Raw genomic sequence first — 14,541 nt, 5'->3', positions numbered from 1 at the left:
GATTTTCCTTCCTTTACTGGCTTTGAACCACAATCCTCAGATCTCAGCTCCATGAGTAGCTAATATTACTGGCCTGAGTCATCAGTGCCTGGTCTGAAATAATAAAATATTTAAAAATATGCTTTGAGGGCTTGTTTTGTGCTATTTTAGAATGTAAGGTCCTTAGTTCTATTCCCCAGTACCATAAAAAACAAATCATTTTTTTAAATTAAATTTAATATGTCACATTTTAATTTGTTATATATCTATATCTATACCTATCTACATACACAAAGAAAGAAAATATTTAAACTGAATACATGTAATTTAAAAATTTTGTCTGAAAGGTTTACGTATGAGACACAGCCAGTCCATATCAGTGAAACCACTTTTATTTTTATTTTTTTCCACATAGATAACTTCATGTCAACTACAAAAATCATGAAATGAAGACCTGAACATGAAATTGCAAACTCAAATCACTGAAGCAATAAACAAGTTTCCCCCAGATGGATGTTAAAAAAGTAACCAGGATTCCATAAATTCATATTTAAGTAGTAAACATGTCATATATTTAAAATAATAAATACAGAATAGCAGTAGAGAACTAATAGCATAAACAGCATGAAGTATACTTTATTTAAGACAGATGAAATTTCTAGGCACAGTTTTAGGCATTAAAGAGGACACAGAGGCATAGGTTAGTGTGCGCTGCTCTGTACAAAAATACAGTCTGAATAAATTACATTGCTAGCCATACAATTAGACATCACTTACCAGTCAGTTCATTTCATGTTTAATAATATACAGGTACATGCTAATCCATATATATCATTTATATTTCAAACACATTGGTCTCTCTATATTATGTCTTTAAAATTTACATGTTGAACTTACAAAAAGCTAAATACTTGTGCAAGAAATCTGATTAACTAGCCCTGCTGAGTACTTTTATGGTATGTGTGAGTATATATTATCTCTCGAAGATAAACAATGGGTTTGTGGTTAACAATTTTGCTTAATAAAACATCAAACAAATCTAAAGTGGCAAAGACATAATGTTAGTGTAGGTGAAATTTTCACTTGTATATATTCTGATAGGCAAAATAGTATTTACGTGAGCAACAGCAAATCTCCTGTTGTACTAAGCCTTCCTAGTAATGAAATACTTCCTAATATTAGTGATGGTAAAAATATAGCATAAGGCTTTTCACTGGGAATGGAGAAAGTTATAAATCTACTTTTCAATAAACTGTAAATGTATGGGCCTCAACCTAACAGATTCTGTCACATTCCAGTGTGTCATATAGACAGAAAATAAAATTTTGATAAGATTCTAGACATGATATTGGTCTAACAGCACACGGTATCCTCTACTGGGCCCATAAAAAGTGCCTCATTGATGGCAGCACCAAAGTACTGCTTGCTCTTCCATTATTCAGAAATAAAGAGATCATCTCACAATAGAGTATGTTCAGTAGCTCAAATCCCTATCCAAATAGTGTGTTTTTCATGCTGTTCTGACTCTCTGCAATTAACTGCAAGACAGTCTGTCCCAGATCGTATATTTCTCAGGAAAATTGCTTGGAAATATTCTATAGTATTCTATATTCTTTCTGGAAAATTTCCAATCATAGTTTCTTATAGCTTCTTCATAGAATCATATACTTTTATAAAAGTTTCTTTCTAGGACACATTTAATCATTTGTCTATCATTACTAAAAATAAGAATAGGCCTGGTACTTTGTATTTACTTTATGATTCTATAGAAAATTCACAAGTGGTTTTTTGGCAGTTGGATAATAAAATAGGTTCTTTTGAGGGGGAGGGCTGTGTTTTTTTGGCAATTATTTTTAAGACAATCTGAAAGCAGAACTCTGCTCTGGGAGGTAAAGCAAATTATTAAATACTATTGATGTGGTCCTGCTTGTAATGGATTTTGTAATACAATAGCAAATTGTTGGTATATTTGTTTCCTCATTTTCCAATGCTTCTTTTGGTAAGAGGGCCAAACTAGAACATATTATTTCAGTGTCTTTGTTAACAAAAATAATTATTTATAACTTTCATATTAGAATTGTATATTTTATATAAAAATAGGTTTATAATTAAACTATTCAAATTTGTGTATTAAACAGAATTAACACAAGTTTGCAATATGAGATTAGTTGCAAACTTAGTCCCTATTGTTGATATTTCCTTCCCTTGGAATAGTCAGTAAGTGATTTCCCTAACAAAAATCCATTATACTTGTGTGCACAAATCAGTTAGCCCGTCAGTTCACTTTAGAGGACCTGGTGATAACCAAATGAATTCTATTCCTCTACTGAGACATTTAAACATTTCTATAAATCTATCACTATTTCTGGGCTTTTAAAAATGAAGACATTTAAAATACTTGCAAAAATAGCAGCAGCCTGGTATTTTAATAAATTTCACACAAAGTGATCATCCTAATTGCTAATTCTCTTTTGAACTACAGTGCTTACAGAAGAATCATTAATTTTCAGATTAATATCATTTCAGTTTTTCTTCTTAGGCAATTCTATTAACACTTTCCAGTGAAAACAGTAGAGAACATAGAGCAAAAGCTTTAAGGTATATGTACTTTTGTATGGCAAGTAAGTGTGAATACCAATCTAAGCCTCTTGATGATGTGTACAAGGTTAGTGTTCAAACCACTTCACTAGAGCAAATATGAATTATATGTGTGATTAGGAAATGTATGTGGAGGGCCAAGAAACAGCTTATTACCATTTATACTAATGTTCACCTATTAAAAAAATTTAAGCTTCTTACATATGCACAAATGTTTGCTGCAATGTTTGGTAAATTATTTAAAGGGCACAAAAGTAGCTCATGCATATTTCTTTCTGATTGCCTCAGGGAAAGCAGAGACCCTTAATTTTCTTCCATTTTAGATGAGAAGGAGGCATGATTTCTAACCACATAGTAAAAAACACAGGGCTCCAAGTCTTGAATTCCTTCCCAGGGAGATGTTGATTGTCAGAGTATAACCTCCCATTATAAAGAGTATTCTTGAAGGTGGAATTTGTATTGTTAACCAGTTATACTCACAATTCCCATTAGATGCCTAAAGAGCAGGTCACTTTTCAAGAGATCACTTGAGCAATAACCAATAGCCAGTGAAGTCACTGGGTGAATAAACAGGTGATAAGGGCTCTGAACAGTAGAATCTGTGTCAGTGCAAAGGAACATCTGAATGTTGCTTATGCCAGCTGCTACCCTGCAGGCAATAAAAGATTCAGTCAATTTTCATTCCAACTAGTTTCTCACAATGGTTGCTGTCATACAGACCCTTCACTTGTCAAGAAAAATGACATGAACATAATGGAAGTTTGCAGCATTTGCCTATGTCTAATCAGCTCTCTTAATTTGTGCAGGTCCCTAAAATGAATGTAAAAGCTGGTTATGATGTTGATAGCCAAAAGGCAAAGGATATTAAATCAACTGAGTAAACTGCTTGATGCTCTACAAGTGTTTTAGAAAATAGTGAGTTAGAAAAGATGAAGACATAAATCTTTTGTTGGGTGGTTGTTTTCTTTTTCGTTATCTTGAGACTTGGTTTAGTAGTAGTCTTCATAGTTCTTAGGGTTCAGGCAATAAAGGATGGCACCCCCGAATGAAAATATAGTGGCACCCCAGGCCAGACCATAACCCCAGTTGAACTCATGGTAAATTTTCAAGCTCACAGTTTCAATGAACTTGATTGGGTAAAGGACCAGACTGCAAACCTGTAAAACAACTGAAAGAAAAGCAAATTAAAATTAGATGTTATATATGAAATAAAAGAATTTAAACACATAACTATACATACATATATAGATTATGCTTTAATAAAGTAAGCATAAAAGCTATAGAATTGAAAGCCTTGGTTACTCTATAGAACAGTAATCGTTTTGCTTAAATATTTTCACAATATAGTAAGAATGTAACTGTTAATAATTAGCGAATTACTATTAGTATAAGTGCAGTAGAATAATGTATGAACATACAAAATAATGATTCTCACCTTACAAACATAATGCTAAGTAGTACTACTTAACTAAAATTTTCTCCTCTATAGAGTCTAAGAATAGTGTCCCGAATGTCGACTCTTGTTATTTATCTACTAATTAAGAAACAGAAATTTAAATCCATTTCTACTCTGAAATTAGCCAACTCATAATTTTATTGACCTTTGTTGGCTTCACAATCATCTACTTTGGTCCAATATTCCAAAGTTCTATCTTGATGTCTTTGTCCCTACAACCCTGATCCAAAAGTTTTTAGTCTTTTGTTCCCATCCAATTCTTACCTCTCATCTTTGAAAACAGGCTCAAAAAATTATCGTTGTCAGGAAGCCACCATTAATTTTACTCTTTTGTGAGATCTAACACCTGACATTTCAATACCTATCTCCTACCTACTTTCAAAAATAATTAAATCAATGAAAGTATAGGAGATAATGGTACTATAAAAACCTAGTCTAAGTCAGGTGTCAGTGGATCACACCTATAATCCTAGTTACTCAGTAGGCTGAGATCTGAGTGTCATGGTTCAAAGCTAGCCCATGCAGAAAAGTCTATGTGACTCTTATCTCTGATTAACCACCAGAAAACTAGAAGTGGTGCTAGGGCTTAAAGTGGTAGAATGCTAGCTGTGAGCCAAAAAAAGTGGGGAACAGCACCTGGGTCCTGAGTTCAAGCCTCATGACTGATACCAACAAAAACAAAACAAACAAACAAAACAAACACCCTCACAATCTAGTCCAATAAGTGCTACTTTAGTAGAAGATAAAATTGAACTCTTTTAGTTCCTAATTAAATCTCAAGATTGTCAGGACTAAATGGGAAACATGATGAGTAATATTTTATACAATAAAACAAATCAATCAGGAACGGAAAGGAAGTTTTTAAATATCTAAAATTAAAGTGGCATATATCTTGTGCACATTTTTGTAATAGGAGACTCTGGATTACACAAGAGATGATGTCATTCATTAGAACTCAAACTTCCTATTATCAAATTATATAATTTGGACTTGATTTAAATTGATTTAATGAGAATTTATAGGATGGATCTGCCCCATTCTCAACTATGACAACTTTATCCTTCAAAAATAGAGTACAGTATAGAGGGGTTGGAAAGTACTATATCCTGTTGGCTGCTTCCTTTCAAAAAGCTGAATTAGAACAGAGCCATGTATATTTATCTATATATTTTCTGCATTACAATGACAGACCTGTAGTTGCAGCAGAAATTAAGTGGCCTATGAATACAAATACAAAAAGTATTTGATTTCTGAACCTTTACAGAAAACATAAAGATGCAAACCTTGATATGTAAAATAAAAGTTTTAATTATTTACTTCCTATAAAAATAATACCCAGGCTGTGAAGGTGGATCAGTGGTAGAGCGCTTGCCTTGCATGCATGAGGCCCTGGGTTCGATTCCTCAGCACCACATAAGCAAAAAGAAAAAAGCCTGAAGTAGTGCTGTGGCTCAAGTGGTAGAGCGCTAGCCTTGAGCTGAAGAGCTGAGGGGCAGCGCCCAGGCCCAGAGTTCAGGCCCCACAACCGGACCCCAAAAAAAAAATTAAAAAAAAAATAATAGCCATTTTTTAATTTGAAGAACAAACATATGAACAATTAAGGGATAGAAGAGAAAAACCTGACATTATGCACACATATAATTTAGATATACTTTATTAAACTTTTAAAAAGAGGAATAGGTTGAATAGCATGTTAATTAAACTATTTTATGCTTTAAGATCCACTTTCACTTCTTCCCAGCACCTATAAGGTATTCATAGAAAGTCTATATAGCAAACATCTATCTATGGCATAAACTTGAATTATAGAAAATTCATTAAGATATGATTCTCACAAGGGATCTATTTGGAACCAAATATAAGTATTCCAATTTGCTGAGTTCCTGAAGCTCCCACTTATAATACTAGCTACTCAAGAAGTTGAATACTGAGAAGCATGATGAATCTCAGAGATTTCTATCTCCAGTTAACCAGCAAAAAGGCAGAAATAACGGTGAGATTCAAGTAGTAGAGCACCAAAGTTGAGTGAAAATGCCAAGGGAAACTGAGAATCCCTGAGTTCCAGTGCTAATATCAGTGCATACCACACACAGAATTCCAGCCTTAGTCAGGCCCTGTAACCCTAGGTACTTGGGAGAAAGGAGGGACCCTATCTCAAAAGTAACCAGTGCAAAAAAAGGGTTGGAGGTGTGGCTCAGTGGTAGAGTGTCTGCCTAGCAAATCCACAGCTGTGAGTTCTAAACATCAGTACTCCAACAAGAGAAAAAAAATCCTCCAGTCTTTGCCATGTACCTTAACACTGCTCTGAGATTATCATATTTCTACTTTAATACTGAGAGTGTGTCCACAAAGAGCTTAAAAAAGAAGAATATCTTGATATCCAAAATGGAAGCTGTACCTTGTTTTTAGCTTTAAAAAGGAAGAAAAAGTTTTAGGGTACTTTTAGGACTCAGCTGACAACATATTATGTAACCCAAACTTCATTTATTTTTATCTACTTTATAATAAAATGTTCATTAATTTTAAAAAATCACTTGTCTTTGTGAAGAAAGGGAAAAGCTCTTGTTTTAAATATATATATGTATGTATATAAAACAACAAGTCAAACATGATTAGCCACTTCCCCTTAAGTATCCATCCTTTAGTTCCAAGACTAGAGGCTACTCCTACCAGGGTATGATTGAAATAGGAATGTGAGTTAGACATAATATTTCATTTGCTCATCCAACAAATACACCTTTACCACAAATATTTGAATGTTACTCTAAAGTGACTCAGGTTAAGTACAGATATCAAAAGAGACAAAGTCAGTAAATACTGAACAAAAAGCTGGGTGTGGTGGCAAAAGGATCATGAAGTAGAGGCCCAAATAGGCTACACAGGGAGATTGTTTCAAACACCAAAGAAAAGTAAATATTTAATTTAAAAGTAGATACTGCTGAGACATGTCAACCCAAGAAAGCAGGACCAGATAGAATAATGGAGGCAATAATGGAGGCTCTAAAGACACAGTGGGGAAAGGTCCCTCTGGCAAAGCCAGACCTGATTCCTGAATGAAGTAGAGTTACTGACTGGTCAGGATAGACTGTTCTGGAAGGCAAGCACAGATAGTGCCAAATTCTTGAGATTCAGGAGCATATCTGGTTGCATGGGAACATCAGGAAGGATGTTATGATGCAGATCAAAGGATTCACAGGCCAGAAGGGCTCCTGGACAGCCTAGAAGACAGCTAGGAATCTGGATTTCATTGTAAGTGTATCCAGTAAGCCACTGGAGGAATTTCAGCAAAAAAAAAGTAGTAGTCAGAATTGCATTCTGAAAGAATTACAGTGCTTCTTTAGTGAATCAGTCAGTCCCTGGAGTAAAGGTGTTTACCTAGTGTGCTTTTAATATTCATTTCATTGTGTTTTATTTAGCAAATATTTGGCCTTTATAGTACAATGTAATGACATAGTTTTCCTTAGGGAGGACAAGTGAAAATACAACTGCATTGAGCTCCAATTGGTCTTAGACTGTTACTGTGTTGAAGCCAGAATTACCCTAAAATGCTTTATATCTCTGAATTATGTTACTCTCTTTAGAATCACACAGAGAGAAATACATGTAATAGGCAAACAGAGAAAATATAATCTTGCATTGGCAAATGCAAATGTTCTCAATTTAATAAAAAACACATGAATGCAAGTAAAAATTCCTCTTTGTCTTTCATAAACTCTGCAAGGGAGAGTAATAATGTTCAGAAATTAAGAAAATGCCATTAACCTTTTTCTATTTTACCACTAATCAATAAGACATTGGCTGAGTTTTCTTTTTCCTGTGCTCTGCTCCAGAGACAACATCAGTAAAGTTATGGGACATTACAGGATTCGAAGAATTTGATGTTCTTCATGTTTCCATCCCAGTGTTTTGAAAGAGGCTATAGAACTACTGAACCTGTAATAGAAATATGGCAGGAACTTCAAGTTACTAACACTGGTTTTTGGTAGTTTTAAGACATTCTTTCTGGATGTTTTCAATATTAAAATATTCCAAACACAACATGAAAATATTTGGTATTTTCTTCTAAGGGAATATTTTAATATTCAAATACTGGTAAGTGTAAGATGAGAAAACCTCACAGAAAGAAGCATTTTGTATAGAGCTCAGAGGTACATGAAGATGTGCCTATAGTTTTGGGTAGAATGAAGGATACATACATACTGAGATGGGGGCTTCAGAACATAAAGGTTTAGTGTATCACAAAATAATAAACTTTTCTTGTGCAAAGAGAGAACTGATGTTCTATTTTAATTGTAGATTCTATTGAGACCCTTAAAGTAGGGAATGTCAACCCTATTTCTACTTGTCAATACTGCAATTTCTTTGTGGTCCCTCTAATCACTCAAAGTACTTTGTATATGTCAGGAACAGACTATAAGTTCTGGAAAATTCACACTGATGACCCTTAATCATAACCAGCAACCATTATCAGTTACTCTCAGAATTTGGTAAATACCCCAGCCCCATAGTCCTGGGCACTGTCCACTGCCTCATAGCTTTTTTTTCCCTCAAGGCCAGTGCTCTACCACTTGAGCCACACCTCCACTTCCACATATTTTGGTAGTTAATTGAAGGTGATAAGAGTCTCACCAATTTTTCCTGCCTGTGTTGGCTTTGAACTGCAATCCTCCGATTTCAGCCTCCTGAACAGCTAGGATTGTAGCCATGAGCCCAAGGTACCTGGCTGAAAGAGATTTTAAGGTGTGTGTTCTACACAGGATTCTAAAGTTTCTCCAGGAAGATTAAGGTCCAGTTGCTTTTGCTTCAACTGACAAGTGGGTTTTCACTTACTGCTTTATCCCTTTGCAATTTGGTCTCATTTTCTATAGTCTTTGCTTGTTTTTTTTTTCTTCTATCTCCCAAATAATGTGCATGTACTTGATTCCCCTTGCCTCGGGAACTATTTTTGTGGAAATCAAAATGGCAAGTTCAAACTTCAAAAACAGACCCTCAAGTGCTTATGTTCAAGGCAGAGTATGTGGGTAACAGTACAGTAGGACTAGCACAGTGCCTGGGTATCTTCTTACCATAGGATGGTTGCACCAGTGTGAAAGAGAGGTTCAGAAATGTAAAGAAGAGACACTAAGGAAAAACTGCAAAACTAGACTATAGGAAAGGAAAGGAGTCACATGGGCAATTCACTCAGGTTTTTCAATATAATAGGGGAAGACCAAATTTGAGAACAAGATGTACCGCTTGAGGAATAGTCATAGCCTTAACTAAGGAGATAATGGTGGCATATGAAAACAAGGTACAGACTTAGAAGATAATTTAAAGGCAACCTTGACAGGCTTTATCAAAAAGGTCCCTAAATATAGAATTCACAAAAAGTAAATGATAATTTGGAAAACAAAAGCATTTGGCCCTGTCATTTTGTTTAAGTTGTAACTACTACTACTTTGAGCAACAGTATAAAATTAATTACTGGACAGTGATACTGTGTAAAGTGTACGAGCCAGTGTAATTTGATATTGGTACATGGGAAGTATGATGGTGTTTAAATACTTATAGAATTCCCTTTTAGTTTGAACCTGTACACTATTTTTTCTGTCAAAATCTAGACTCAAAATAGCTCCAGTTATTTCACAGTAACACAAGCTAGTGACAACAGGTACAAACCACACACTTCCCATCAGAGACAGCTCAGCTGTGGAAGTAAGTTGCAGGATCCTGAAAAATCATTATCATTCCATACAAAAAATTGTTTACATGAAGCTTCTGGCAGATATAACAAGAAGGCTATATCTGTAATAGTGCAATAAATTGGAGTATATTAACCTTAAAGTCTGAGTTATAAAACATTGAATTTTGTCTTTAATTAGTATTAAAGGCTTTGAGGGAAATAAACTGCATATTCTACATCTCATTGGGTATAAAAATGATCTACAGATAGGCCAGATGCTGGTGGCTAATGCCTATAATGCTAGCTACTCAGGGGGCTGAGAGCTTAAAATTGCAGTGAAGCCCAGGAGACTCTTAGTTCCAATTAGACAAAACTAGAAATGGATCTGTGGCTCAAATGGTAGAGCTCTAGCTCTGAGCAAAAAAAAAAAAAAGTTCAGAGACAGTGTCCAGGCCTAGAACTCAAGCCCCAGGACGGGCACACACAAACAGAAAATGATCCTTGGGCAGTTCAAACAACAAAAGAAGAGAACCACGATAGAGATGATCCCTCTAATGTCCTCAAGTCATCTGGGAGAACTGGATGCCAATTACCAGAATCACATCATCTATTATGTATCACTGTCAGCTACACAAAAAGAAATACAATGTCAACTGCATTGCAAATACATACAGCATTCACTATGTTTAGTCATGCTATAGATTAGTTTATAGTCATTAGGACAACTAAGTTATAACTTCCTTCATTTGTTGCTTCTAAGGGGGTACAAATGGACTCTAACTGTAGTACACACTTGGAAGCTAAATTTAAAATCAAGGTTGAAGCTGGGTGTAATAGGTCATGCCTATAATCCCAGTTACTGAGAAAGTGGAGATCTAGAAAATTAATATTTGAAGCCAGCCTAAAAAAACAAACTTGGCAAAACCCTTTCTCAGTGGGAAGCTAGTGTAATCTTCCTTACTTGCTAGGCTGAGACCTGTACAATCATAGCCAGCTCAAGCAGAAAAGTCTACAAGAAAAACATTATCAACAAAAGGCTTGGCTGAATCTGTGGCTCAAGTGATAGAGTATCAGGCAAATAAGCAAGGTAAGCCCTGAGTTCAAACAGAAAAAAATACCCCTTCTCAACTGGGCTGGGTGTGGGAGCCTAGATAAATAGGAGGATAACAGTCCAGAAGAGCCCTAGGTTAAAAATCATTAAGAGCACATCTGGAAAATAACTAAAATGACAAAGGTCTAGGTACATTGCTCAAGTGGTACAGCACCTCCCTAAGTAAGTTCAAGGCCCCAACTTCAAACCTCAGAAAAGGAAATAAAAAGAGTAAGGGCACATGTGATATTCACCCAAGCAAACATTACACATGAAACTTCACTGGGCTCAAGTTATATAGGTGCTTTGAACTTAAATTCTCTATTGTATCCTGACTTTCAAATTAACTAATTTCCCAGAAATTCTTATTCACTAATAATTTGAAGGAAATTAATATGAAGGAAACAAATATCTGATTTTAAGATTGTTGTATCATGTTTATAATATTTAATATCAGTAAATGTAAAAAATGAGATGTATTAAGTGTCTATTAGTGTCACCTATGGTAGGTGTTGTTAGTTATTATTATCAGCAGTATTATTATAAATAACATTTAGTCCTAAAAATCCACACTTCTAGGACTGGTAAAAGAATTGTGAAAATGGGGCAATTGTTGAAAAGGGCTGCCATGATTGCTACTCTCTACTAGCAACCATTCAAACAGGTGATATGGCCTTCTAAAATGAAGACTCGGGGCTGGGAAGGTGTCTCAGTGGTAGAGTGCTTGCCTTGCATGCATGAGGCCCTGGGTTCGATTCCTCAGCACCACATAAGCAGAAAAAAAAGCCAGAAGTGGCGCTGTGGCTCAAGTGGTAGAGCGCTAGCCTTGAGCTGAAGAGCTGAGGGATAGCACCCAGGCCCAGAGTTCAGGCCCACGTCCGGACCCAAAAAAAAAACCAAAAAAAAAAAAAAAAGAAATAAAAATAAAATAAAATAAAATGAAGAACCGCAAGAAAAAGAACAAAATCTTTAAAATTTGTCTGGCCGACTTAATAAAATTTAGCCAGCAGTTTTCAGAAAAATCCCATAAAATGTATGATTTACCATGAAGTTATTATACTGAGCCTCACAAAATTGTTAAATCAATAAATAAACATTAAAAATTACCTTAGTTTCTATTAGTTTTTTTAATTGTTTTGATCACAGAATGGCTTTTAAAACCTAAGTTGTACTTACTTATTTATAAGCTTGTTTTTCCCCATACAGTTTAGTCATCTTTCCGTTATTCACTCCAAAACTATTTATTGAATGCCTTTGAGTACTAGGCATAGCACACAATATTAAGAAAGTATGTAATTCTGGGCAGAGATCTTCCAAAGTGTTAGTGATGTGTCTGTTTTGAGTTTATGTACTGTACAACTCAGTAGAAGAAAATAACATTTCATTTTTGAGATACATATCATTCTCCATGTGTGTGAGCACCAAGACATTGCTTATTGTCACAAAGCTTGTTATTTGAAACAAACCTTTTGAGAAGAGAAAAATGCAGAGTATTATCAAGTACATGGTAAGTAAAAGAGGAAAATGGGCCCATATACCCACTTACAAAGAATCACTAAACAATCACTAAGCAGAACTACAAGTGAGATCTACAAACCACTTCAGTAAGTATGTTTACTAAGAAATAGGCAAGCAAAATAGACAATCATAATTTTAACTATTACTGCTTCAAGCAGGCAAATTTTCCAATTTTTCCTATCTTATGTTTACATCAATGAGTACTGGTGGCTTATGAGAGCCTGAGACTGAAGGCTCATGGTTCAAGGCAAATCTGAGGAGGAACAAACAGTCCTCTAGACCCTTTCTCAACAAAAAAAAACTGAATCCAGTGGTGTTTTTCTTTTATCCTCACTATAAGAAAGCCAGATGAAGCCGGGCGCCGGTGGCTCACGCCTGTAATCCTAGCTACTCAGGAGGCTGAGATCTGAGGATCGCGGTTCAAAGCCAGCCCGGGCAGGAGAGACCGCGAGACTCCTATCTCCAATAAACCACCAGAAAACTGGAAGTGGCGCTGTAGCTCAAGTGGTAGAGCGCTCGCCTTGAGCTGAAGAGCTGAGGGACAGCACCCAGGCCCAGAGTTCAAGCCCCACAACCGCCAAAAAAAAAAAAAAAAAAAGAAAGCCAGATGGACTATGCTCAAGCATGCATTTAAACAGAAAGCCAGCAAAATACCAGCAAAAATCAGGACTGGAGGCATGGCTCAACGATAAGAGCACATAGTTAGGAAGCACAGGGCTCTGAATTCCAACACCATTACTACTAATATTTTCAAGAATGGATAATTATTTAATAATTTCCCAGAAATCAGTACCAGCAAATCTTTGGTGACTTTTTCGAATGGGAAAGAGAAAACTTTTCATAGCATAGCATATTACAAATAACCACTACTTTTTATTTTTCACAGTGAGTACCAAATTGATGATTGTTTCAAAAAATGATATTCCATAATCAGTGTGAAAAGGGAGTGAGTAAAGTTAAATCTCAGCACATATACATTGAAAAAAGTCGCAGTATAATGCTCATTTTAGATCTCAGAAGGTAAAATAACTTTATATGAATGTTACTGTATCAATTCCTTTCATTATTTTATATGTGGAAGGTAGAGCTAAGTCAAACTTTTATCTCAGCTAAACCCATCAACTTGTGTTCCTTTACAACAATATTTTCTGTTACAACCAATAGGTATTTTCATAATTTTTTATTATTAATGTTGTTTATATGAAAATACCATACAGAGGGGTTATAATTACATGAGCAAGGTAATGAGTACATTTCTTACCAAGCATTGTTGCCTCCTCCTTTGTTTCCCCTTCCCATCCCTGCCCTCCCCTGCCCCACTTCCCCCCCCCCTAAGTTGTAAACTTCATTTTTTGACATAATGTCTTGTACATCTCATTGTTGCAATGGGTCCACCTGTATCCCTATTTAAACAATTTGTTTTTTCCCTTCCCCTCCACAAATTATACCAACATCAAATACAGTGAAAACAGGGGTTATACCATGGGGGAGGGGCATACAAAGCAACAAAGAAATCATCTTATAAATATGTTAGAAACAATAGCAAGAAAGTAAAACCATTTGAGTCCTTATCTTGGGATTCATTTCGCCTAACATCAATTTATCTGACCGTTTCTGCTTGTTTCAGACATACTACTTATTGCAAATAAAGGAAACCATGGGGCCTATGTTTCTTTGGGCCTGGCTTACTTCACTTAATATATTTGGGAAAGTACAGATACTATTTTAGATAAAAATGGAAACTACCCATTGTTATTCTAAATATGTTCATAACAGATGGCATCAACAATGGATTGTTTAATAGATTCTATATTTGCCATCATACAATGAGGTAAAGACTAAATAGAATAATAACTAGGTATGCACAAAAATACTGAATATTTATAATGTACAACTAGAATATCTCTAATATTATGCTAAAATAAGAAATGGCTGAAACTTATTCAAAATGGAAATGCAGTTTTGAAGAGTCATGTAACCCTCAGAATAATTTATTGAACAATCCTATGTCAGACAAGACATATTTATTTCCTGGAATTTATTTTTTTAAACTGCCTGATAATTGCCATGGAAATCCACCTCTGAGTACACATATCATGTACATATGTGAAAATAGAGGTATGTAACTCAAGGAGGTGGGTGGAGTTGGGATAGATGGGAGTAGGAGAAAAATGATGAAAGTAGTGACACTGATCAAGATATATTATACATATGAGTGGACATCTTGAATTGAAACCC

General features: G+C 35.2%; 1 protein-coding gene across 1 annotated transcript in view; it reads right to left on the bottom strand.

The window, feature by feature from the left end:
- Positions 1-359: 359 nt before the first annotated feature.
- Positions 360-14,541, bottom strand: part of Tmem47 (transmembrane protein 47) — a 31,957-nt gene continuing 17,775 nt past the window's right edge. Inside the window, exon 3 of the mRNA XM_070040659.1 lies at positions 360-3,745. Within this exon, the coding sequence (XP_069896760.1) occupies positions 3,567-3,745 (179 nt within the window). The 3' untranslated portion in view covers positions 360-3,566. The remainder of the gene's footprint in view (positions 3,746-14,541) is intronic.

The sequence above is a fragment of the Dipodomys merriami genome, unplaced genomic scaffold, assembly GCF_024711535.1.
Source record: "Dipodomys merriami isolate MVZ:Mamm:240054 unplaced genomic scaffold, mDipMer1.0.p SCAF_3, whole genome shotgun sequence".
Lineage (NCBI taxonomy): Eukaryota > Metazoa > Chordata > Mammalia > Rodentia > Heteromyidae > Dipodomys > Dipodomys merriami.
This window is presented reverse-complemented; position numbering and strand designations above follow the sequence as displayed.